At 36.5% G+C, this 24212-nt stretch overlaps 1 protein-coding gene across 1 annotated transcript; it reads right to left on the reverse strand.

The window, feature by feature from the left end:
- Positions 1-14877: 14877 nt before the first annotated feature.
- LOC129260556 (uncharacterized) lies at positions 14878-24001 on the reverse strand. Its single transcript, XM_064099369.1, has 2 exons — positions 20878-24001; positions 14878-17991 (listed from the first exon to the last, which is right to left on the reverse strand). Exon 1 carries the CDS (start codon positions 23902-23904, stop codon positions 21850-21852), a length of 2055 nt encoding a protein of 684 aa, XP_063955439.1. The 5' UTR covers positions 23905-24001; the 3' UTR covers positions 14878-17991; positions 20878-21849.
- Between the last annotated feature and the right edge of the window lie 211 nt (positions 24002-24212).

Genomic DNA, 24212 nt, shown 5'->3' on the forward strand with positions numbered 1-24212 from the left:
GAAAAATGCCCCCGATTGGTTTGTGAATGTACCATCTACAACTGCAAACCATTTAGCAGATTGGGTCTTTGGAAGGTAAATCTTTGAATTTAAAACATGTTAGGTAATCTTTCATTCAGAATATTGAAAAAGAGAAAACAAAATTGGTAAAATTTATACAATTAAATTAGTATAAAAACAGTCACAGCACATTATAACAAACAAACAAATTCAAATTGATATTTCAATTCTGGTATTATTTAATGTAAACAAAATGTGTCATACTTGGCCAACCAAAGGGGATACCTGGATTCATAACAAGATTTAAGTTAATAAGGGTATTCTGTATTAAAGACTGAAACAAGAACACACAATCAGAAATGTAATTAATAAACAACCATTTCATCATTTGTTTGACTGTTTCCTGGGAAATATATAAAAACGGGTAGAAAGAAAAAAATTAGTACATATACATTTATCTACAAAAGAAATGAAAATATACGCAAGATACATGATGATGCATATTCAATTAAATATTATGACAAATTAAGATTTTAAGCATTACATGAAAACTAGTCACAAATCACAAGTCTAGAGTGAAATAATATTCTAAGAAATGCATTATTTCTATAACAACCCTACATGTATTTGTTACATTATAAATTTCAAGGATTTCAAATAAAACCAGATTGGCAGTGACAAGTATCCATCCAAATGTTGAATTGTTTTATAAACTTTTAAATCGTAAAAGATTTGAAGTTCAATAACTTTTAAATCGTAAAAGATTGCAAGTTCAAAACTTTCAGCTTCATATATCGTCAGTGATTTTACGAACTGGCTCAAACCTCGGCTGGTCTCCAGAACATGCATGCACATTCAAAGTTTGGATGTTTTTCAGACCCTCATAACTTCACGCTTTGAAAGAAACCAGACCAATTATTCATACCAATTTAAAGCATACACTCTATTATTTTGTAATATACAAAATTTTGTCTGCAATTCGTATTCATTCTTTCATAAATTTGAACGGAAGCGCATGCATGCATTTCCGAAGCTGCTGATTTTTACCCAAAACAGGGGGTTTGAGCCAGTTCATAAAATCATGCGTACCATGAGCACTGTTTTTTAGCGGCACACACCATGATTTGAGCCAGTTCCTAAAATCATTAATGCCACGCGCATGATTTTTTAGAGGCACAAACCCCGCACCAACCACATACGCGCCGCATACACGCAGCATCTAGGTTGGGTCTTTGACCTGTGAGCGCCATTCCAGAGACTTTACAGTACAAGAATGGTTTGAGCCAGTTTGTAAAATCAAAGGAGGGGGTTGAGCCGGTTCGTAAAAATTTAAATATGCCTTTATTTTGTAAATCATACGAAATTTGATCTGAAATTTGGCAAATCAATAGAGTGAATCATGGGCTTTCAAAATATGCAAAAAAATAAATTTCGAAAATTTGACAGAAAATTAGGTTTGAGCCGGTTCGTAAAATCACTGACGATATATATACACTGTATATATATGTATATATGAAGCTGAAAGATTTGAACTCAAATTCCTTTACGATTTTAAAGTTTACCATTAAGATTGAACAAATTATTATTTTCAATTTTAAATATAATCTGATATAAACCGAATATAAAACTGAAAGATTTGAACTTAAAATCTGAAGAGATTTTAAGTTCAAATCTTTCAGTTTTATATAAAAATCCACAAGGTTTAAACCTAAATTTATTCATCGGCTTGTCACTATTTACAGCCAATCTGGTTATATTTAAAATCCTAACAATCTAGAGTAACATTACTTCCCCCAACAACTTCCAAGTGTGCTTCCCTGTCTGTATACATGAGGGTAGAGGCAGGGTTGCTTAACAACATAGTGCAAAAAATATTTAACAATCTCATTGATTTTAATCATGACGTAGCCATGTGCAGATGTTTCTGTCTTCTGATCAATTGTTTTCAGGGTAGGAAAGTGACAACTTCAGAAGAGAAATTTCACGCTGTATTCCGGCACCGTCGACACAAGCATCCATATTGACTTTGTTAAATACTAACTCTGGAATTCATGATATATTTGTAATATTAGTATGTAAGAATGAGTGCACACTTGAGATCTTAAAAAGAAATTATAATGATGAGGACTGAACATTACAATTACCACACTACAGAGTGAGTCAGAAAAAATGTCCCACTTTTGTAAAGTTGAATTGTTTAAAATATGAATATTTAATCATTAGTTTCATGATATGTCTTGATAGAGGTATCCTCCTAGTACATTCAGGTACCTTTTTCATTTGATCCCCTGCACGCATGACTGAACAGCGGACAATCTTTAGAAGACTGTCAGATCCCACTTGCGCCAAGTTACAGGGTGGGGAATAAAACACTCTTTTGAACAAAGACAGTCCGACAGACTGAAACATACACTCACACACACACACACACGCACACACACTCAGACACACAAGCACACAATTACTGCAAATGTCGGTGAATAAAAACACAAACAATTAAAAGGGAATTTTTGTATTTAAGATCAAGATCAAGATGATGACAATGAGGATGATGATGATGATATGATGGTGGTAGTGAATGTGTTTTAAGGGGAAAGATTGTCGGGAATTGCCACTTAAACATTCAGCGATCTTGCTAAAAATCAATGCTTAATCAGAAAAGAGAAAATTATGAACCAGTTATTACCATGTGTGTTGTGTGTGAGGGTGTGTGTGTGTGTGTGTGAGCATGCCAGTCTGTCTGTCTGACTGTCTTTGTCTAAAGCACTGTTTTATTCATCACCCAGTGACTTGGCGCAAGTGAGATCTGACAGTCTTCTAAAGATTGTCCGATGTTCAGTCATGCATGCACGGGATCAAATGAAAATGATACCTGAATGTACTTGGAGGATACCTTTATCAAAACATATCATGAAACTAATGATTAAATATTCATATTTTAAACAATTCAACTTTACAAAAGTGGGACATTTTTTCTGACTCACTCTGTATAGGCAGATTTATTAGAGGATAACATTTTAATAAGAAGTGGAATAAAAAAGAGGAAGCAAAAACAAAAGGGTACCAAAAATAGCAAGCGGACTTGAGCTGCCGCAACACTCGCATCCTTTGGCAAGGCGTCTGTCTACATTTGCCACTCTCCACCCAGTAGGTACCCAGTAGGAAGAAATTCCTTGAATGCTCGAGTGTGCGATCAGGATAGCTGTGCTAAAGCCGGGGAAATAGTATGCAATGCCTCATAGAAACATTTGTATTAAGCGCTACATAAATGTTGCATATTATTATTATTAATTAAATTATAATAGGACTAATGGATAACAAGGGTATGAAAACCCTTCTTGTCTACACAAAACAGAATTGGAAAGTTTTGTTTTGCCAAAATAAAATGTTTGGGAATGAAAATTAAATCTTGAACTATATTTATGAAGGCCTACATAACACAATTGATGTCTTTGTAATAAAGATGCTGTGAGACATGTAGCCATATAGATATGTACATGTGATAGAGATGTACATGTACCAAACAAAAATAAATCCTGGCATTGTGTTAAAAACCGATGAAAGTCAAGGTGGCATTTTCATCCTTTGAAATTTGCTCCGACATAAGCCTCTGCAACATCAGAGATGTTCTAATAAGCATATATTGCATTATGTTAAATAATAATATTAAACTTTTTTCTGACTTAATTTAATATTAACATGACCGACTATCTAATATTATAGATCTGCAATGGTAAATCATAATTATAATAATGTCAAATTTTACCCAAGGTAGCAACTTCAGTTCCGAAAAATGTTCTCCCAGCAGGCCCTGCTTAACATGATTATGTAATTGTTACCCCGGCTTTACCATGGCTACCTTGATCGGTTTCTAATGGTCTTCATTAATGATGTTACTGGGAGATCACAATGAAACCAATATTTCAATGTCAAAACTTGCACTAAATGAAAATAACTCAAATTCATCTAGAAAAGCATAATTATAATAAAGTTATAAAAGATATAAAATGCTATTGAACATTTTCTTAAAAACCTTGATCACACTGGTAATTATTATCTAGGAATTCCAAGCAAAATTGAAATTGAAATTCTCGTATTGAGAGGAAAATGATTACAGAAATTTTTATCTCAATGCGAAACATTACGGCTATCAACATTATCAATGTGTACATAAAAGAAAAATGGTATTCAAAAGTATGAATAACCATAAAAATATAAGACAACTATATCTTAAATTGACAATCAAACCTAATTCTAACATAAAATTTAAGACATTTGTTACTCCCAATATCTATTCATTACGCATACTCACATGCACTGCAAAACTAACGATGCAATATCTCACAATCAAACCAAGCATACAACAGCATTCAGATTCAACACACAAATGACCCAGCAACTCCCAGTGAGTAGACTGGTATAAAATATTGCTAAAAATACCCCATGAAAAGCAAATTTACTCATTTCGGAAAAGCAAAGAATATTCCCTTTGAGCGGTATTTCAAGACCCTAGGTTGCTTAGAAACACCCTGGAGTTACACACTACTTGATATGTAGCTCCCGGGAGGGGTTTCACAAGGAGCTAAGTCTGACTGGAAGTCATGCTCAAGTGCCGATGCGCACATGATAAAAACATGCATTGTTTAATACACACTACAGTGGCTCCCATGAATGGGATTTGACCGATACAGTGATGTATTGCTATTTTTATACCTAACTTGGTATTTAAAGGACAAGTCCACCCCAACCAAAAATGTATTTGAATAAAAAGAGAAATCTCCAACAAGCAAATTACTGAAAATTTCATCAAATCGGATGTATAATAAGAAAGTTATGACGGTTTCAAGTTTCGCTTAATTTCACAAAACAGTTATATGCACATCCAAGTCGGTATGCAAATGAGGGACTTGTAGATCACTCACTCACTATTTTTTTTTATTATATGAAATATGAAAAATTCTGATTTTCTCCTCATTATCATGTGAAACAAAGATTTATTTCTCCCTGAACATGTGGAATTACCATTGTTTAACATTTAATGGTTTAGTCAAGTTGGTCCTTATTGTGAAATCTGTAAAAATTGAAATATTGTATCATTTAAACAATAAAAAACAAAAGAATTGTGAATATAGCTTATTTCTGAAAAATAAGCGAAACTTTAAAATGTTATAACTTTCTTATTTTACATCAGCATTATTCTTGTCTGATTTTTCTCTATTGATTTAAATCAACGTTTTTCTGAGTTGGACTTGACCTTTAAGAGTAAATTTTTTGTCATGGTCAAGTCTTTGTGAAAACACCCTCTGCTGGAGTTTGGTCCCTATAAATGAAATTATGATTTATGGATTCCTATGCTAATATTTGAAGTAAATGTTGGAACACTTATTATCAGACAATATAACAAAGATCCTAGTTGTGTCTCAACTCCCCATACAAGCCATATAATTTAGCAATGGCGACTATCCAGAATTCTGCAATTCATGTTTTTGAAATTTGACGGTCTTATCAACATTTATGGATATTTTTATTCGTCCACTTCAAGTTCTTTTCTCAAAGAGCAAAGAAGTGATCAGGATGTCATTCCAAAAATCTAAGCAATTGATCACATAATTGATTTGTTATTGGTCACACATAAAGATTAATGGATGTATCATTCACAACCTGCAGCCCTGCCATCAATGGCTAAGCTTTGTGATATGGGGCTCTGAAGTCGGCTTGCAACCACTCAATTTCGTTATGAGAAAACAATTATGGTAATGTATTGAAACATCTAATCTTTTAATGTATTATGTGAACATTTTTAATCAAGATGATGTATCGTATAACGGATGAACTGGAAATGAATTGCTTGAATACATCATCGGAAACCTTTTGTAGTATCCCCATTATATATTTTATGCAAATAATTATTTTGTGATAAAAATATAATGCATCAAACCAATTGTGTGAACATACATGTATATCATGGTATTAGATGAGAAGGCCCACTGTAGTATACATAGCACTTGAAACTTGGAACTCTTGTTGGAATGCTCCTCAGGGAGTAGAGAAAGTGCATACACTGTGTGTAGCACGCCAGGATCAGGTGACCGGGGTAATAATAATGAAAAGTGCTTTCAAACATAAACTATTTAGGCACCCTATTAATGTAACTTACTAATTATTATCTCTACAAAATGGCATATTGTGCATAGAAGTACAACTGTCAAAAAATTATATAGTGTAAGAATGTAATTATAAACATCTTCTGTAGACTCAATCACAAACAAATTAATGAAAAAAAATATAGTGAGTTTTTAATGCATGAATACACACAATGGCTGATACATTTAACACACATCTAATGAAGATGTAAAAGTAGTTGAGTATCTATTCCAAACACAAATATTATCACATATTTCAATAAATGAGCAATAATTGACATAAAACTGTCTACAGACTGAGCCATCATGTCTCCCCATGCTCATCCCCCTCCATTCTCTTGCTCTCGCCATCTCCAACCCCCCCCCCCCCCTTTCTCTCTCTGCCATCTTTTTTCCTCCTTTTCATCACCCGATCTACAGCACACAAAGCCACACATTACACCCAAGCAATTTACAACCTCAACTTAGACTACTAATAACAGGATAAGCCCCAGAGAAATAGGACAGCAACACACTGGATCAATGCTCTAACATCAATCTAATCTTACTGACCATCCGAGGATATACCAGCTCAATACTCCTGTCATTTGGACAACCCTCAAGAAATAAATCCCCATACTCTGACCTCATTAAGAAGATGACATCCCTGCATGTAGTCCCTCAAGCTCACCAGAGAGCAAAACAAGATTCTCCCTTCCCTTTTCTCCGCCCATCTATGAATTAATTTAACATTTATAAAGCATTTTCTGTCTCCATATTTTGGATAAATCGACTTCAATGAAAAATCAAGCAATTAAGAGCAATGTGCAAACACGGGGCGCCAAACCCTTTTCATCATAATATATTTGATTAAATTCATTATTAAGAGCAGGGAATTATTAATCCAACTGAGAATGCAAATATTTTTTCTTCCAACTCAGTAAACGTTTTCTGGCCAAGTAATTTTTCATTGATTTTTTTTCTCTCTTTTTTTTTTTATTTCACTCTAACAAGGATGTTTTACCTATAGATGTATAATTCAAGCTTTGCCAATAATGCACTTTTTATTTATTTAACGTAGAATCACTACTAAAAAATCAAGTAATTTTAACTTGCTTTTTTATTGATTTTGACTAAAGAACTAACTTCAATTACAATGTATCCTTAAACATACTCCTCTTTTAAAAAGTAATTACTATGACACATAAATTTTGAGAGAGAAGTTGATATGTCCTTTTTTAACATATTTGTATTTGAAAGAAAAATAGAAACAATAAGTGGTGTAAAATTATTCTTTATCTATATGAAGAAAGTATAATTTTGAATAGTTACTCAGTTTTACAATTTCAAATCTTGATGCATTAGAAAGAATTTCAAATGATTTTTTTAATATAAAGAAATATTAATAAGGTATTCAACACATCAGTACCTTATATTTAGTACTGGGTGACAGAGTGAAGTTTATACAGGATAAATGTTCCTTGGTGACAGTTGCTTAAAAATATATTGTTTGAATGTGGCCAGTGAGTGTTGGTCGAGTATTTGACTTTTATGCATAAAAGTAAATAAACCACACAAAAAAAAAAAAAAGGAATAATTTTACACATCATTGTGCACAAAGGTTTATAAATGAGTTTAGTTTTATTTCTATATAAAGGGCTAACAATACAGATGTAAAGTGAAAGTATAAAGATTCAAAATTAAGGACATACCTATATGTACTCAATGACTTCCATGTTGTCCCCAAGTTCAGACATTGTTGATAATACTCTACAAAAAGATATGGTATATACATTTGATTCTGTCTGAAGCCTATTATTCTACTAGTACTTCCAATAAAATAGATTCATCCCTTTAATAAATCTGTTCTCCATAGAGGTCTGATAAGATCAGATGCAATGTCGGTATAAGAAACATTCTTCTGCAATTTCCAATAAATAACAAATCTGCAAACTATATACATGATTATTCTATATAAGTTTATTTTCTAAAATCTGGAAAATAGAAAACAAAAATCAATCTCCTTGCCGATGTCTTATCTCTGTGTTACGATTCTTATAAATAGAAATTGCAATGTTTTATTATCTTTATATATTAGTCCTTGACTGTGTCTGGAACATTGCATTGTTGAATATCTTTTTGAAGAAAGATTAACTTTATTTTCTATGACTTTGTCTGTCTAAAGTCGTGAGGATCTTAGGAAGCAGAACATTTTAAGTGTAGTTGATTGACAATAGCACAAGATTATATGGAGCCCATGAAAAAAAATTTATTGACTTTAGAAATACAGGCTTTCATACACGAAATTATCACCACTGAATTGACTTTAGAATAGAATAAGATTACAAGCAGGAAACTTATCAGGAAGAATGTGATCAACATCTCCATGATAGCTGGATTGGGGTTTTCACCGTTCCAGGCATTGTTTTAGCAAATTCTGAGAAAACAAATTACTACCACAATCCAAAAATGGTTTGTGAAGATTTCATCCATTAGTAACAAATAATTCAACATGCATATTGACAAAGAATCAAATTATAAATAGATGCTTGATAGATTAGTGTGTATTATTCATGCTTGCAGGGAATGAATTCTCTTCCCAAAATTTGATTAGCCTTTTTGGTCATAAGACCGAGTTTTGTACAGTCCTCTGTAAAAAAAAAATGCTACACAAAAGACTTTTTGTCTACAGCAGTCATAATAAAAATGTGAAGCAAATCGTGATGCGATACCAGAACAAAAATTCTCCTGAGCTTGTTACTAAGATTACATCATTACTAAAACCAATTTTTAATGAACCCACATTAATGTCATTTAATTGACAATAACAGGTTCATTAATGCAGTAATTTCATTTCATTCCCTGTTGAATTATTTATCAATACATGCTTTGAAATAAGCACAAATAGTGAAAGAAATACACAATGGTTTAAGACCACATAGTCAAAATCACCTTCCTCGTATCGTTCATTACATTGTTCTTTACACACATAAACAACAGAGGGCATTATTACAGTTTCTCTCCGAATTTGAACCTTTGTATCTAAATGCCGTTTCTCATTTGTGTGCTTCTCTTGACACAATCTCGGGTGATTCATAAAACTCCACACACACACACCAACAACAGAGGGCAGCATTACAAATTCATTGACAGTCGACAGTAACTGTCTTAGAATCACTGGCTATAAAATGGGGTAAAAATTATTATCCTGGGGGGTTAAATGACAATTAATTTTGCAACAAAGCAGTTTATCTGCTTTACTACATGTATTTGATTATGAATGCACTTTTCAAAAGGACTGTCTTCCAAGTACATGTACATGTAGGTTATTGCCGGGTGATATTCCAATACAGTCTGACCTCTCTTATCCGGACACGTTGGGACCAGCACCAATCCGGATAAGGGATTTATCCGAATCTGGGAGACCCAATATTAAATTCACCCAGCTGCTGCCTCCCCAGGCCAACCGCGGTAGCTACACGGTATCTACTGTAGTGGGCGTACAGACAGTATTCACTGCAGTGTCAGTGCAAATTATAGGCGGTATTTTTACGGAAATGATATCGATCGATGGCCAAAACTGTTGGATAATTTACCTGCTAAAACGATTGAGGTATACATCGAGCAAACCTCGAAAGAAAGAGAATGACTCAATGAAACTAAGTTTTACAATTAGATCATCGTTGCAGGTATCGCAGCTTCGCAATGTCAGCCATTGTTACACTGACTGTAGGCTCAAACATGATAGATGGCGCTGTCCGTATTGAGGCCTAGCGTTAGCTAGCGAGACATGTGTTGTTTTTCCCGGGAAACAAAAAGAGAACGTGATGAAATGCTTGCGCTGCGCCCTGATTTACTGGAAAATTATCCTGCCTAAGTTCTTTTGGTGATTTGGGTGAGATACTTTCATGAAAAATAATGTTGTAGGTAGACTATATTGGAAAATATATGTAATCAAAGTAAGTTTGCGTATAGGATTCAGTTTAGATTGAAATCTCATTTCTGCACATACAAGATTAAATAAAAAAATCTCGGCAAGTGTGCGTCCGGATATTAGAGAGATCCGGATAAGGGGAGGCCGGATAAGAGAGGTCGGACTGTATTGTCAAAGTTATGCCATATTGAAAAAATAATTGATAATGGATATATGATTGTGTTGATATATCAAGCTAACACCAATTGACCATCATATTGTCGATTATAAAAAAGTGAATCACCATTTATTGACTAAAATGCTGTTCTGTCTTGCTTTAAGGTACCTTATTAAGTTGGTACTCAAATGCACTCTTTTCATGGATAAGCACCACGTCCACAACAGCTTTACTTTTATTATATCCCTTCCCTGCTTTCACAGAATCGCTGGTTATAATAAACATATACAATGAATTTTCAGACTAAGCGATATTTTGCTAGCAATAATAGACTAACATTGAAATCAAATTTTGTCTTGTAAATACTGCACTTGATAGCCTCAAAGAGGCTACAGACGTATGTACTTCTTTTAATTAGCATGTTTTGTTGCAAATATCGACCAGCAGCAAAGTAGGTCACTAACATAGTGAGGTTATTCATAACTTGGAACAATACCATTTTATAGGATTTAAAAAAAATTAATCTAGTACAAATTATCTACTTTTCAATACATTCAAGTATAAAAATTATATTTATAACAAAGATAAGAACTGCTGAAAATAGCACTATTGAAAATGTTAATGACAATGACCTCATTCTTCCTCTTTTGTATACTCATCCACATCTCAAATGGAACAAAACAAGGAGGATCAAGAAATCCACATTGTGTTGGTGCAAGAACGCCCTAAATACCACACTTTTTGTGCATTGCATGAGCGCAAAAATGCACTTAGCTGCACACATAAGAGCATTGCGTAAGGACGTTTCTGCACCGATATGGTGTGCGAAAATGTTTTCCTAAGGGTATTCTTGCACCAACACAATGATTTTTTCATCATTTATTCCTTGTTGTTAATAATGATAAAGATTTCTATAGATGTTAATGATAATTGTGACAATTCATAATGATGATATCAAGTAATCATTGAAAATATGAAGATGAGGCTTAGAATAATGATGATGAAGATGATGATAAAGATGATTGTACAACTGAAACTTTTTCCACAGCACTACATTTTAATCTTGCATGGATTTTTGCAAGCATGAATGAATGTTATGAGTATGCATACATGTACTTATGACAGACCAGATGGGTGTTTCATAAAGCTGTTTGTAAGTTACGAGCGACTTTAAGAATGACTGGTGATCCTTTCTTACGCGCTAAATAATCACCAATGGATATCATTTACCACAAGGATCACCAGTCGTTATCAAAGGACAAGTCCACCTAACAAAAAGTTGATTAAAAAGGAGAAAAATCCAACAAGCATAACACTGAAAATTTCATCAAAATCGGATGTAAAATAAGAGTTATGACATTTTAAACTTTTGCTTAATTTCACAAAACAGTATATGCACATCCTGGTCGGTGTGCAAATGAGGAGACTGATGACATCATCCACTCACTATTTCTTTTATATTTTATAACATGAAATATTCTAATTTTCTCCTCATTGTCAAGTGAAAGGGATAAGCATTGTTTAATACTATGGTTCAGTCAAGTTGGTCCTTATTATCAAATATGTAAAAAAATGAAATTTTGTATAATTCCAAAAAACAAAAGAAATAGTAAGTGAAGGACATCATCGACTGTCTCATTTGCATGTCACTGAACTGTGCATATCACTATTTTGTGAAAAATAAGAAAAATTCTAAAATGTCATAACTTTTCTATTTTACATCCGATTTTGATGAAATTTTCAGCGTTATGCCAGTTTGATTTTTCTCTATCAATCCAAAACAACACTTTTCTGGGGTGGACTAGACCTTTAAAGTCACTCTTAACCTACAAACAGCTTGAGGAAATGGCCCAGTTATATTATCATTTCATATTTTTATGGCTTCTTCATGATATCTCATACAAGGCTGAAAGAATATGAAACCATAAAGGAAAAGAGCTTTGTTTGTTAACAGTGAAGTAAGACAAAAGGAAAACTTACAACTCACCAAACTAATCTTCGTATGAAGTTGCATGAACAAAACAAGGTTATGATGCACTTATTATCAGTGAAGCAGTGCCACCATTGTATCATTTATGATATTTGTTAATCTCAACTACACGCATCAGACTGCATTACTTTGCCTCCTATTTGAAGAACTTCTAGGTATAAGAATACTGCTTGAAAATTGTGGATTCTGAGATCATCACTTCTGAATGCTTCCACTAAATAATCAGATACTGATTATTTTCCATGAAAAATATCCTACCATCAGCAAATCAATAAGGTTTTCAATTTTCAAAATTTTTCTCAATCAATTTGATTAGTGAGTGCCCTTTTCTTAATTTTTTAGTCAAACTGGTTTGTCAGTTCTTATTTAAAAAAAAATAATAATAATAGGTATTTATATAGCGCCATCTATCTAGAAATATTCTATTCCGAGGCGCGATGTTATGAATATTATTACCCTGGCTTTAGCTTGAGCTGCCTTTCAGCGCTCATGCATTCAAGGAATTAATCCTACCGGGTACCCATTCACCTCACCTGGGTTGAGTGCAGCACAATGTGGATAAATTTCTTGCTGAAGGAAATTACACCATGGCTGGGATTCGAACCCACGACCCTCTGTTTCAAAGTCAGAAGAATAAACCACTAGGCCACAATGCTCCAATCAAGCTTTGAATTTTCTAAATTTTCTCAGACAATTATCATAATAATAAATGCTCATTTCTTAAAATTTTTAAGTCAAAAGGAATTTCTTTCTTGCAATAAGAGTCAAAATTGTTTGTCAGTTCATATGAAAGAAGTAGAAGTTTATGAAAGGTCATCTTGCCAAAATTCTATGACGCGTCTTTTCACATGAATCCCGCTACATACTCAGGCACCATGTATCTTTTCATAGCTGTTTCCTTTATTTCCCATTGTTTTTTCTACACTCTAAATTCCAAGGATTTAGAATAAATCCAGATCGGCTGTTAATAGTGACCAGCCGAATTTTTAATTCATTTTAAATCTTAAGGATTAACTTTTAAATCTCAAAAGATTTAAATTCAAATCTTTTAGATTAATATTTAAATCAACAAGGTTTAAATCTATAACTAATATTCGGCTGGTCACTATTCACAGCTGATCTGGATTTATTTTAAATCCTTGGAATTTAGAGTGTATGATGAAAAGTGGTAATTGGTAATGAGAGACTGCTTGCGGGATTCCCACGCATAAGCCTCGGTTCTGACTTTTTACAAGGTACCCAACTTTTTTCCCCGAAGTGAAAGATTTGTCAAACCACCTGGTTGCAAGTGGTCCTGAGTCAAACAGTGATTTCCAACATTTTTAATGGCCGGTACGACAGGTAGGTACCAGTATCTGCATGAGGTAATAATTCATGATAAACACTTGATTGATAATCAAATGAAACCTGATCTTTATGGACACTCCTCCTCCTATTTATCAAGATGAATTTGCTGGTACACATGTACGATTTGGTGGGCACTTTGCCATGACATTAAATTTTTGTGAGTTTTTTTAATGTTTGTTTGCTTTTGTTTGGGGGTGGGCATGCCCCAATATTATAAAGTGTTTGCAGACGCTTTCTGGAACTTTGAGATTCTATTGTCAAAAGCCCTTCATGACAAAGTAGCCTTTGTTGACAATTGGAGAATCAAAAAAGCATTGGTCTTCCTGGACTCTGGACAATCTCGATATTTGCAATTTTTTGTCAGCTCCAAATCTTAGGACAATCTGCCGTCCCAGTTCACCAATTTTTCGCCAAGAGCCTCGAAGCTGTTCATTGTGATTTAACAGTCATTTTCAATAGATATACTGTGTTACAGAATCTGTCCCCATTGCAATTGCAAAAAAATCGCTAATGAACATTAGATAAATACTAAGAGCTGAATAGTGTACACCTGCCTTATTACTCTTAAAAAATATGAGTGAAAACATCCGCTCACTCACTAGGAGTAAACTTAAAAGGCAGTAAGCCCTTTAAGTTTGATTAATATCACCCATCTAAACATGAGTGAAAATACATTTTCACTCCCAATATTATCATAATATACATGGTCCTTTGGATCATAATATACATGGTTATCCATATCTTCTTGACGCATGAAATTTCACTACTTTAATGAGAAAGCATAGTACATCATCAAATTAAATACAAACTTACACATTGTAAGTTCAATAATGAACGTCAAATGATTTAATATCAATGTACACAGCACCAGCGGAATAATGAGCCCCCCCAAAAAAAAAAAATTGAGGGGGTCAGATATGGCAGATGGATAAACAATTCTACAAGATGCGAGCGAGCGAATATAATTTTTGACCTTTTCAATAATAAATCTTATTTTATTTTTGCATAGATTTTTACATAATTTTCAGAAATTAAATTTTTCTGATTTCTCTTCCTTTTCTTTCCTTTTTCCTCTAATTTCTTGATCATGAAACTTTTTGTGGGTCATGACCCCCTAGCCCCCCCCCTTATATTATATGTTTGCATAAATGAAATTCTCAGTGGTTCTACTCATAGGTGGCATTTTTAATATTACCGCAACATGAGACTAAATGTTTTTGTCTTTGTATCATACACTCCAGCAAATATCTGAACCAACTTTGCTCAAATAAATGCTGCCTGAGGTTGAAATTCATAATTTACCATCACTAATTATAGTCGTTTTTTTAATGAAGCTGTCAAAGTAGTTTAAACATCTCTTAATACACTGATTTATATGCACTTTAACTTACCATGTGTTAAATTGTTTATTATCAATATACTTCAATAAATGTATATTCTTTTGAAATATTGTATGATATTATTTCATACAACTCCCAAGAATGTTCTGTAATCTAATTGGTCCAAATCGGATCACATGATATTCAGCGAATTGCACTATTGCATCCAAAATGCTCTATCCTGCACTCTGACATCATACCAAATGTACTATCCTGCACTCTGATGTCAGAGTGCAGGATAGTGCGAGGTCTGGAATTATCTAGAATTATCTAGTAACATGGGGGGTGTTGTATAAAACAAACAATGCGCGCATTCTTTTGCATCCAGAGGACCTAAATAATGAACTCTGTGAACATCGTTCATTATTTGGCCCTGCATGCACGCGCTTACATGCATTATTTGTTTAATAAAACCCTGCCAATTGTCAGTGAAGTGGATTTTGTCCCAGTATCTCTGGCAAAGGGCCTTGGTAAATTGTACCTTCTCTATTTTATTAAGAAATAAAAATGTATTTATTTTTATACACCCCTCCCACTGTTAAATATAAATTTTGCTAAATAAATGCATTGCCCACTTTCCCTTTAAGCACCACATGTGCTGTCTGAAAAATATATTGATTCTTTTTGAAGTGGGTGGTACTCATCCATGTGTACAGAGCATTGATTCAAATTGACATGCAACTCTATTCATATTGTTATGAAATTTCCCATTCTGTCGCAAATTCAATGCTTGAATATAATGTATCGCGTGTGGAGAGGATTATAAGAACATGTGCCGCTTGTTTTAAACTTCATATCAAATATGAATAAATGTTCTGATATATGTTGTTGATATGTGAGATTCACCTTGGGCAATGAGTGGGTATCTTGCAATTACAATATATTTCTGTTTCAATAACTGCAAATTATATAGGCCTATGCGTCATTTCCCCATTTTTATACTCCTCATGGGCTTAATCCTGTCTCTTTTCCTTTTAATAAAACAGAAATAAACACCCTACATTTTCAACCAAATTTCCTAGGAAACACCCATTAAACTTTGCCTATTGAGCAGCAAAGTGCATAAAAAAATGAATCGTCATTGTACAGTACCTCAAATAGTCAATCTCTTTTAATTCCCTGATCTGTCTTGCATAAATTTTTGTTAAAAATGTACAAGGGTTATAACAACATTTGACAAAACTTCATAAATTTGTACAATCTATTAGACAAATTTATGACCATTAAAAATGTTATCTTTTCTATTTCTTTTCTATATGATGTATAGGTCTTTTAAACGAATATTGATGGCTTTTTCTTGCATTCTTATTTTGTAGATAACAGTCAAAAGATTTGTTGGTGGTTTTGAGTGATTATGAACTATGACTTACAAATGACTCCAAGAGAAGCATTTATAACACATGAAACTCTTGCTTTCAAATCCTTTATGTCTGTATAAGGGTTGAGTAATGAAAGTGAAAGGGTTTAACTTTAATTTTGTGGCAACGAGGTTAAAGGGATTGCTGCTTTCTAGAATAGAGTGTATAGTGTAGAATACCTCCAATAGTGATTTTCAAAAAAATAAACATCTCAAAAATAAGGTAATGCACTTGAAGCAGTTAGTTATCAAATGCATTGTGAAATTTTTTTGTTGTTGAATATATACATGTGGAAAATGGCGACAAAATTACACAATGCACACTTCGCGTTATGCTGGGAAACAAATCTATCATGTGCATCCATATTAATATTTGATAATGAAAATGTAGTGCTCTTTTGTATTATGTATTAAGAGACCGACCACTTAGCTAGGTCATTGAGCCATTCTTGTATTACCTAAAGAATTTGCAGTTACTATATTATCGTTATTTATTTGGCAAAGAGAATTACAAAGAACAATACATTTCAGTATAAACAATAACAGATAACAAATATCAACCATTGGAACGTCAGGGACAGAAAAAGTTAACTAATTTACTGTGGCGTAGAGCCCCCTGTCCCAATTGTGATTGAGTTTGCGGCTGAAATAGAAATTTAATTACCATTTTCAATCCTGGGCAATCTTAGTATACTGATCGACCCAAGATACATATTCAGGTTAAAGATCCCTTTAATAAATTTGAATATTCCTTTCTTTTCCACAACTTGTATTTTACTCATACAATCCCACTAATGCATTTTGATGAGTAAACAAAATAGGTTCACGGTTATGAGTTTTGAATAATAAATCAACCATACTTTGCTGAATTTCAACTGATGTATGGAGCATGCTTTCATAAGTCATTTTTTATATTTTTCTAATATGATCATCAATATCTTTGTCAAATTCACAGGTGACTACCCCCTGTTAGCAAGATGAGTGTACTAGAGAATGAGATACCTTACTGGTATGATACATAGGGTGGTTTCAAACCGCCTCGATCACAAGAATACCCATTAAATTACAACAACTTTTTCAGGCTACAAAAAAAATCCTGTTAATTGTTTTCACATTCACACCGCCCCAAAACATACCCTTCGGGATAAGTTCCTGAAGTTACTAGCATGCGCAGTGTCGTCTGATAAGCAAGCTAGGCGCGAGATTCAAAATTGCTAATTTGCTTTCACACTGCCAAAATACCTGCGACCATGGAAAAATTCCCGCGCTGCGAAAGTTCTCGTAATTTTGACAAGTACCTACTATTTAGCGGGTATATTCTTTCGGGGGGGAGATTACACATAACTTGCTTTCACACTGCCAAATTACCTGGTATTTTCTGGTTGGGATAAAATTCCCGATAAAAAATACCTGGAACTGACAAACTTCGAGGCGGTCTGAAACCACCTATTGAGTGCTGGTATCCATTATGTTCAAGTCAAACATTTGCAGTCACTGTACACCTGCTACTTCACATGGCACAAATATATATAACAAAATCGAAAAGTCATCAAATCTGTTGCTGTTTGGTTTTCATGAAGTCATCAAATCTGTGCTTGTTTGGTATTTATGTAAATTTTTAAGTTTATATTTGCACCATTCATGTGTAAAAGATATTGAAAATATTGCATATGCTTCAATGACGTTTTTTAATCAATGATTTACACTACTCAAAAAAAGTTAAGGACCACTTTTTAAAACGTACATAAAGATTTTATACAAGGTGTTTTATTTCTGGAAATACCTCAGTACAACTGTCCTAAATGTCCTTAAACACGCTGTAATCAATTTCACGCATGGGTGGTTTCAGTTGTTGCACAATGTCTCTCGCATCACTGCACATCCTGAAAAGTGGGCCCCAAGGGGTATCAGCTACCGACATGAAGTGGTAAAAACGAATGTCTGAGTGTCTTTCAGGCAGTTCAGTAACGAGTGTGACCACCTCCTGCAGCAATAACGGCTTCACAGCGCTGTCTCATGGAGCTGATGAGGCGATTGATGTCTCTGACGTCCAGTGCATCCCATGCAGCCTCCAGAGCCACACCCAGCTGCTGCAGTCCAAGTGGATGGGCTTCGAGCTGCTCGAGACTCCTCCCCATCATGTCCCAGACGTGCTCTATCGGGTTTAAGTCCGGGGACCTCGCTGGCCACTCCATACGCTCAATCCCCTGGCCCTCAAGGAACTCGGTCACCACCCTAGCTCGGTGGGCACGGGCATTGTCATCCATGAAAATGATGTTTTGTCCCACATTTTCTGCAAATGGCACCACTATAGGTTCAAGGACCTCATCCCTGTACCTCACTCCTGTCATTGCTCCCCCTGGGACCACGTAGAGACGAGTACGGTTGGCGTAGGTGATGCCTCCCCACACCATGACGCTGCCTCCCCCATAACGGTCATGTTCTGCAATACAGGGGTCTGCAAATCTCTCTCCTGGTCGCCTCCAGACTCTCGAACGTCCATCATTGTGGTCAAGGGAAAATCTGCTCTCATCTGTGAACAGAACTCTACGCCATTGCTGTCTGGTCCATCTGACATGCTCCCGGGCCCAGTTGAGACGAATTCTTCTGTGAGCAGGGGTGAGTGGGACACACTGAGCTGGCCGTCTGGCATGCATATTGGCTCTGTGAAGTCGGTTACGGATTGTTTGAGTGGAAACAATCACTCCAGTTGCTGCAGCGAAGTCATTGTTGAGGCGGCGTGCACTGTGAAAGCGGTTGCGGAGGCTGAGATTCGTCAAGTAGCGATCATCTCTAGGGGTTGTCGAAACTGGTCGGCCAATGCGGGGTCTCTCGGAGTATAGCCCTGTCTCTCGGTGTCTTTGATTTGCTCTGCTAATGACACTGTGTGACACGCCCATCATTCTGGCTACTCTTCGCTGACTGAGGCCAGCTTCCAGCATCCCTAGGGCTCTGGCTACATCTGTTTCACTTAGGTGGTGTCTTGGCATTGCTATCCAGCTGTCCAGGATGCCATCAAACACAATGAAATCAATTTCACACATGCAGTTCTTTCATGTCTCTTGCATCATTGCAATGTGCCCGTACAAAAGTGGCTTCCAAAGCATTTTCTGTCTTTAGTCTCTACAGTCAACAACTTGCTGACAATAGCAATGCCAAGATACAGCTGTCCAGAATGCCATCAAACACAATGACATCAATTTCACACATGCAGTTCTTTCATGATGTCTCTGGCATCATTGCAGTGGGCCATAAGACAAGTGTCTTCCAAAGCATTTTCCGTCTAGTCTGTACAATCAACAACTTGACTACAACAGCAATGCCAAGACACCACCTAAGTGAAACAGATGTAGCCAGAGCCCTAGGGATGCTGGAAGCTGGCCTCAGTCAGCGAAGAGTAGCCAGAATGATGGGCGTGTCACACAGTGTCATTAGCAGAGCAAATCAAAGACACCGAGAGACAGGGCTATACTCCGAGAGACCCCGCAGTGGCCGACCAGTTTCGACAACCCCTAGAGATGATCGCTACTTGACGAATCTCAGCCTCCGCAACCGCTTTCACAGTGCACGCCGCCTCAACAATGACTTCGCTGCAGCAACTGGAGTGATTGTTTCCACTCAAACAATCCGTAACCGACTTCACAGAGCCAATATGCATGCCAGACGGCCAGCTCAGTGTGTCCCACTCACCCCTGCTCACAGAAGAATTCGTCTCAACTGGGCCCGGGAGCATGTCAGATGGACCAGACAGCAATGGCGTAGAGTTCTGTTCACAGATGAGAGCAGATTTTCCCTTGACCACAATGATGGACGTTCGAGAGTCTGGAGGCGACCAGGAGAGAGATTTGCAGACCCCTGTATTGCAGAACATGACCGTTATGGGGGAGGCAGCGTCATGGTGTGGGGAGGCATCACCTACGCCAACCGTACTCGTCTCTACGTGGTCCCAGGGGGAGCAATGACAGGAGTGAGGTACAGGGATGAGGTCCTTGAACCTATAGTGGTGCCATTTGCAGAAAATGTGGGACAAAACATCATTTTCATGGATGACAATGCCCGTGCCCACCGAGCTAGGGTGGTGACCGAGTTCCTTGAGGGCCAGGGGATTGAGCGTATGGAGTGGCCAGCGAGGTCCCCGGACTTAAACCCGATAGAGCACGTCTGGGACATGATGGGGAGGAGTCTCGAGCAGCTCGAAGCCCATCCACTTGGACTGCAGCAGCTGGGTGTGGCTCTGGAGGCTGCATGGGATGCACTGGACGTCAGAGACATCAATCGCCTCATCAGCTCCATGAGACAGCGCTGTGAAGCCGTTATTGCTGCAGGAGGTGGTCACACTCGTTACTGAACTGCCTGAAAGACACTCAGACATTCGTTTTTACCACTTCATGTCGGTAGCTGATACCCCTCGGGGCCCACTTTTCAGGATGTGCAGTGATGCGAGAGACATTGTGCAACAACTGAAACCACCCATGCGTGAAATTGATTACAGCGTGTTTAAGGACATTTAGGACAGTTGTACTGAGGTATTTCCAGAAATAAAACACCTTGTATAAAATCTTTATGTACGTTTTAAAAAGTGGTCCTTAACTTTTTTTGAGTAGTGTATTTATTCATTTATTTATCTATCTATTCATTCATTTATTTTCATTCATCCATTCATCCATATCCATCTATCTATCTATCTATCTACCTATCTATCTATTCTTTCTATCTATCTCTAATGTATATCAACAGACAAATCTTACATATTTTAGATGGATAAATGAGGGGAAATAATAAAGAGGTCTTAAATGGAAAGAATTGTGCGAGCGCATGCAAGCTTCGGAACAAATGCGCAAAGCGCAATGCGCTGTATAGGGCATATATTGCTGAGATTTGGCTCAACACTCTGAGCTAGTGATACAATAAATAAAATACTTAATGAAATGATGAACTTGTTTAATCAGTTACTATACAAGTAAATTCAATACATTTGTGAAAATGAAATTGTACAGTATAACATTAAATTATTGGTTAAGCAAATCAAACTCCTCAACACAGTCACTATGTGCATGTTAGCTATAGATTTAAGCACAACATAAATATTTTGAAAATCAATTCTGCAATAACAAAGTAAATAATTTGCATATTAAAATAAACTTTAAAATAATATATCAATTCATTTATAACCAACTCCTTCACATTACGATTGAACACTTCAAACACTGAAAGAAAAAGTTTGTGATACATTATCAAACATGATTATGATGGGTTACCAATTTTGAATAAAAATAAATTTGTTGTCTGGTACTCTACAACATTTTCTAACACAATTGCCAAACTCCATCGAAATTGGAAAAATATAAAACAAATTCTAGAAAAATACTTGATTGAAAACACAAATCAACAAGCAGCTTCTTCAAAAGACATTTGAACACACAAGAAAACAAAAATGTGTGAAATCATCAAATCAGCAATGCAAACAAAAAATGGTTAAAATAAATACGAGAACAGCATTTCAAGGTTAGTCATGTTTGAAGACATTTAACCACAGCATTCAAAACTTTGTTGTATCGTCTACTTACAACTTGTGGTCTACAAGAAGCATGATGGCCATGGTGTTGTTGACGAGGGATGCAGCAACATGTTGACTGTAGTTGACTTCCCCATCCTCCTGTTGCCCTTCTTGACCGTCTTCCGCTCCTTCAGGTTTGCCACCATCCTTCTCAGAATGGTCTCCATCCAAAGGTGTGGTGTCCCCAGGGGGAGGAGCATCCATCAACATGGGTATGGAGTCCGGTTTAGGTACCAAGTTAGCACCAACCGGCAATGACGCAGTGACGATCACATTCTCCATATCCATGCTGACTATACCTGGAGAGGGCACATGTAGGTCCCTGGAAAGTTTACCGGTCATGGTTTCATCGTCGCATGAAGAATAAACGCTAGTGTTGTCGTTTTCATCATCATCATCGCATGGTACAGATTCCTGACATTCAGGTGTATTGTCTGTTTCTGGAGCAGTCACATACCCTTGCTCTGAAATCTCCACTACGGGACTCTCATGATTAATGATATCGTCACTGTAAGTGCACAATTCAACAAACCCATGAGCCTGAACTACTGCCCCGGGGCCAACAGTGTCTGGGCTTACAGCACCAAGTTTTGCTTCAGTTAATTGGAATTCATTATTCATGGTCCCTAAAGTGAGTGAAGAAGTACAATGCCGGGAGATCCGCAGCTGAGCGTCGCTTCCACTCACACCTTCTGATCTTTCCCCATCACAACTGCTAGCAGCAGAACCTATCCCTTTTTCACCACTGATGGCAGCATGACTCTCAGGAACTAATTCAACATTGACTGCAGATGAATCATGTGTGCTGCTAGACAATCCCATCCCTTCACCGTCCGCATCTGAATCTTTGATCAAGTACATGTACTCTCCCGACTTCGAAACAAACCATTCATCAGTCTCGGTACATTCCTCTTGACTGTTTTGATGAACCAGACCATGTGTCAATAATATACTTGATTGAGACACCCACCGCGGTTCTACAATGTCCTCAAATTCACTCGCTTCCTTCTCTAGCTCCTCGACATCAATGTCTATTTTCCCGAATGGTTCGACATCCTCACAGTCTTCTGGTGATGAAAGGTAGGAAACAATGATGGGGGAGGTCTCTGGAGATGAAGAGGAAGAAGAAGAAACATATCGCTTCCTGGAGTACCTGGTATAAGCTTCGTCATGGGGGTAGCTCTCCCGCTTCTTGAATACTGATGATATCTGACTTTGTAGTTTCTTGAGCTTGCCCTTAGTCGGTGGCTCAGGCATCGACATAGTTCTCTTCTGCCTGTTCAGCATGCCACCTTTCACTCCTCGGGTGTTTGTCTTTTGAACATTGCACTGAGTGGATGTTTCTTTGGAAGGGTTTTCCATCTGGGTGCCCAACACTGGGTCTGATTGGATCGGTCTAAAGGCACCACAGGGAGTCTTATCTCCGTCCCTTTTTCCGATGGCTGATGTGGTATTTGACTTTGGTATCACCAGCGTCTTTGGCTTACCAGGTCCATCAGACTTTTTAAGTTTGTTCAATGTGTCTTCCATGCTATCAACACGGACAGGTTGGCGTTGGCCCAGTCTGTGCTGCTTGGCCCTCATGAACCTCCATTTTCTCCTGTGTTTCCCCATGACTGTCAGAACAGCATCAGAGACATCACCAGAGAAGTCCAGGCACAGTAAATATTCATCCCCTTTCACCGGGTCATAAGGGTCACCATGGATATCATCAAACACAAAGTATTCTTCTAAGTCATTCTCTGGGGGAAGACTGCTTGGATAGTTGTAAAGAACATCAACATTGAACTCTATGTCACTGGTATCAAAGCTCTGGCCCTTACACAACTTCTTCCTCATTGTGCTGTTTGGGTTCAAGCTCTCCAGAGCACAAACTCGCGGCTCATCTTCGCGAAAAGGATCATAAATATGCGACGAGTTGTTCTTCTGCCATACATAAGACCTTCCTTCACAACTGTATTGCTTTCCTTCTATTCCGTGTTCGTCCAAACGTTCATGACCGGATGAATCAAGTCTATGCTGCCATTTACCAATCGTATTTTCAGCAATCCATTCACCCATGCTGACCGGATTTCGCACCACATGCAATACGAAGATCAAGTTCCATATTAATCAATTCTCCTTTTGATCACATCAAGCACATGAAATCCCTTTGGCTGTATCACATTAAAGACAAAAAGCAAAGTGTTTAATTCCTAAGAATATATTCCATGATGGTCATGGTTAGCAGACAACAGACAACTCCATAAGACAAGATGTTACACGAAGATACATAAAGATGAAGATAAATGTCATGGCCGATTACACTAATCAATAAATCCACAATGATAAAACCTACACAACCAACAAAGACTTGAGAATTTTTAATC

Source organism: Lytechinus pictus, chromosome 5, assembly GCF_037042905.1.
Source record: "Lytechinus pictus isolate F3 Inbred chromosome 5, Lp3.0, whole genome shotgun sequence".
Classification (NCBI taxonomy): Eukaryota; Metazoa; Echinodermata; class Echinoidea; order Temnopleuroida; family Toxopneustidae; genus Lytechinus; species Lytechinus pictus.

What these genes read in the sequence shown, in the direction of transcription:
- LOC129260556 (XM_064099369.1), bottom strand. Translation starts at nt 23,904, where the DNA reads ATGGGTGAATGGATTGCTGAAAATACGATTGGTAAATGGCAGCATAGA.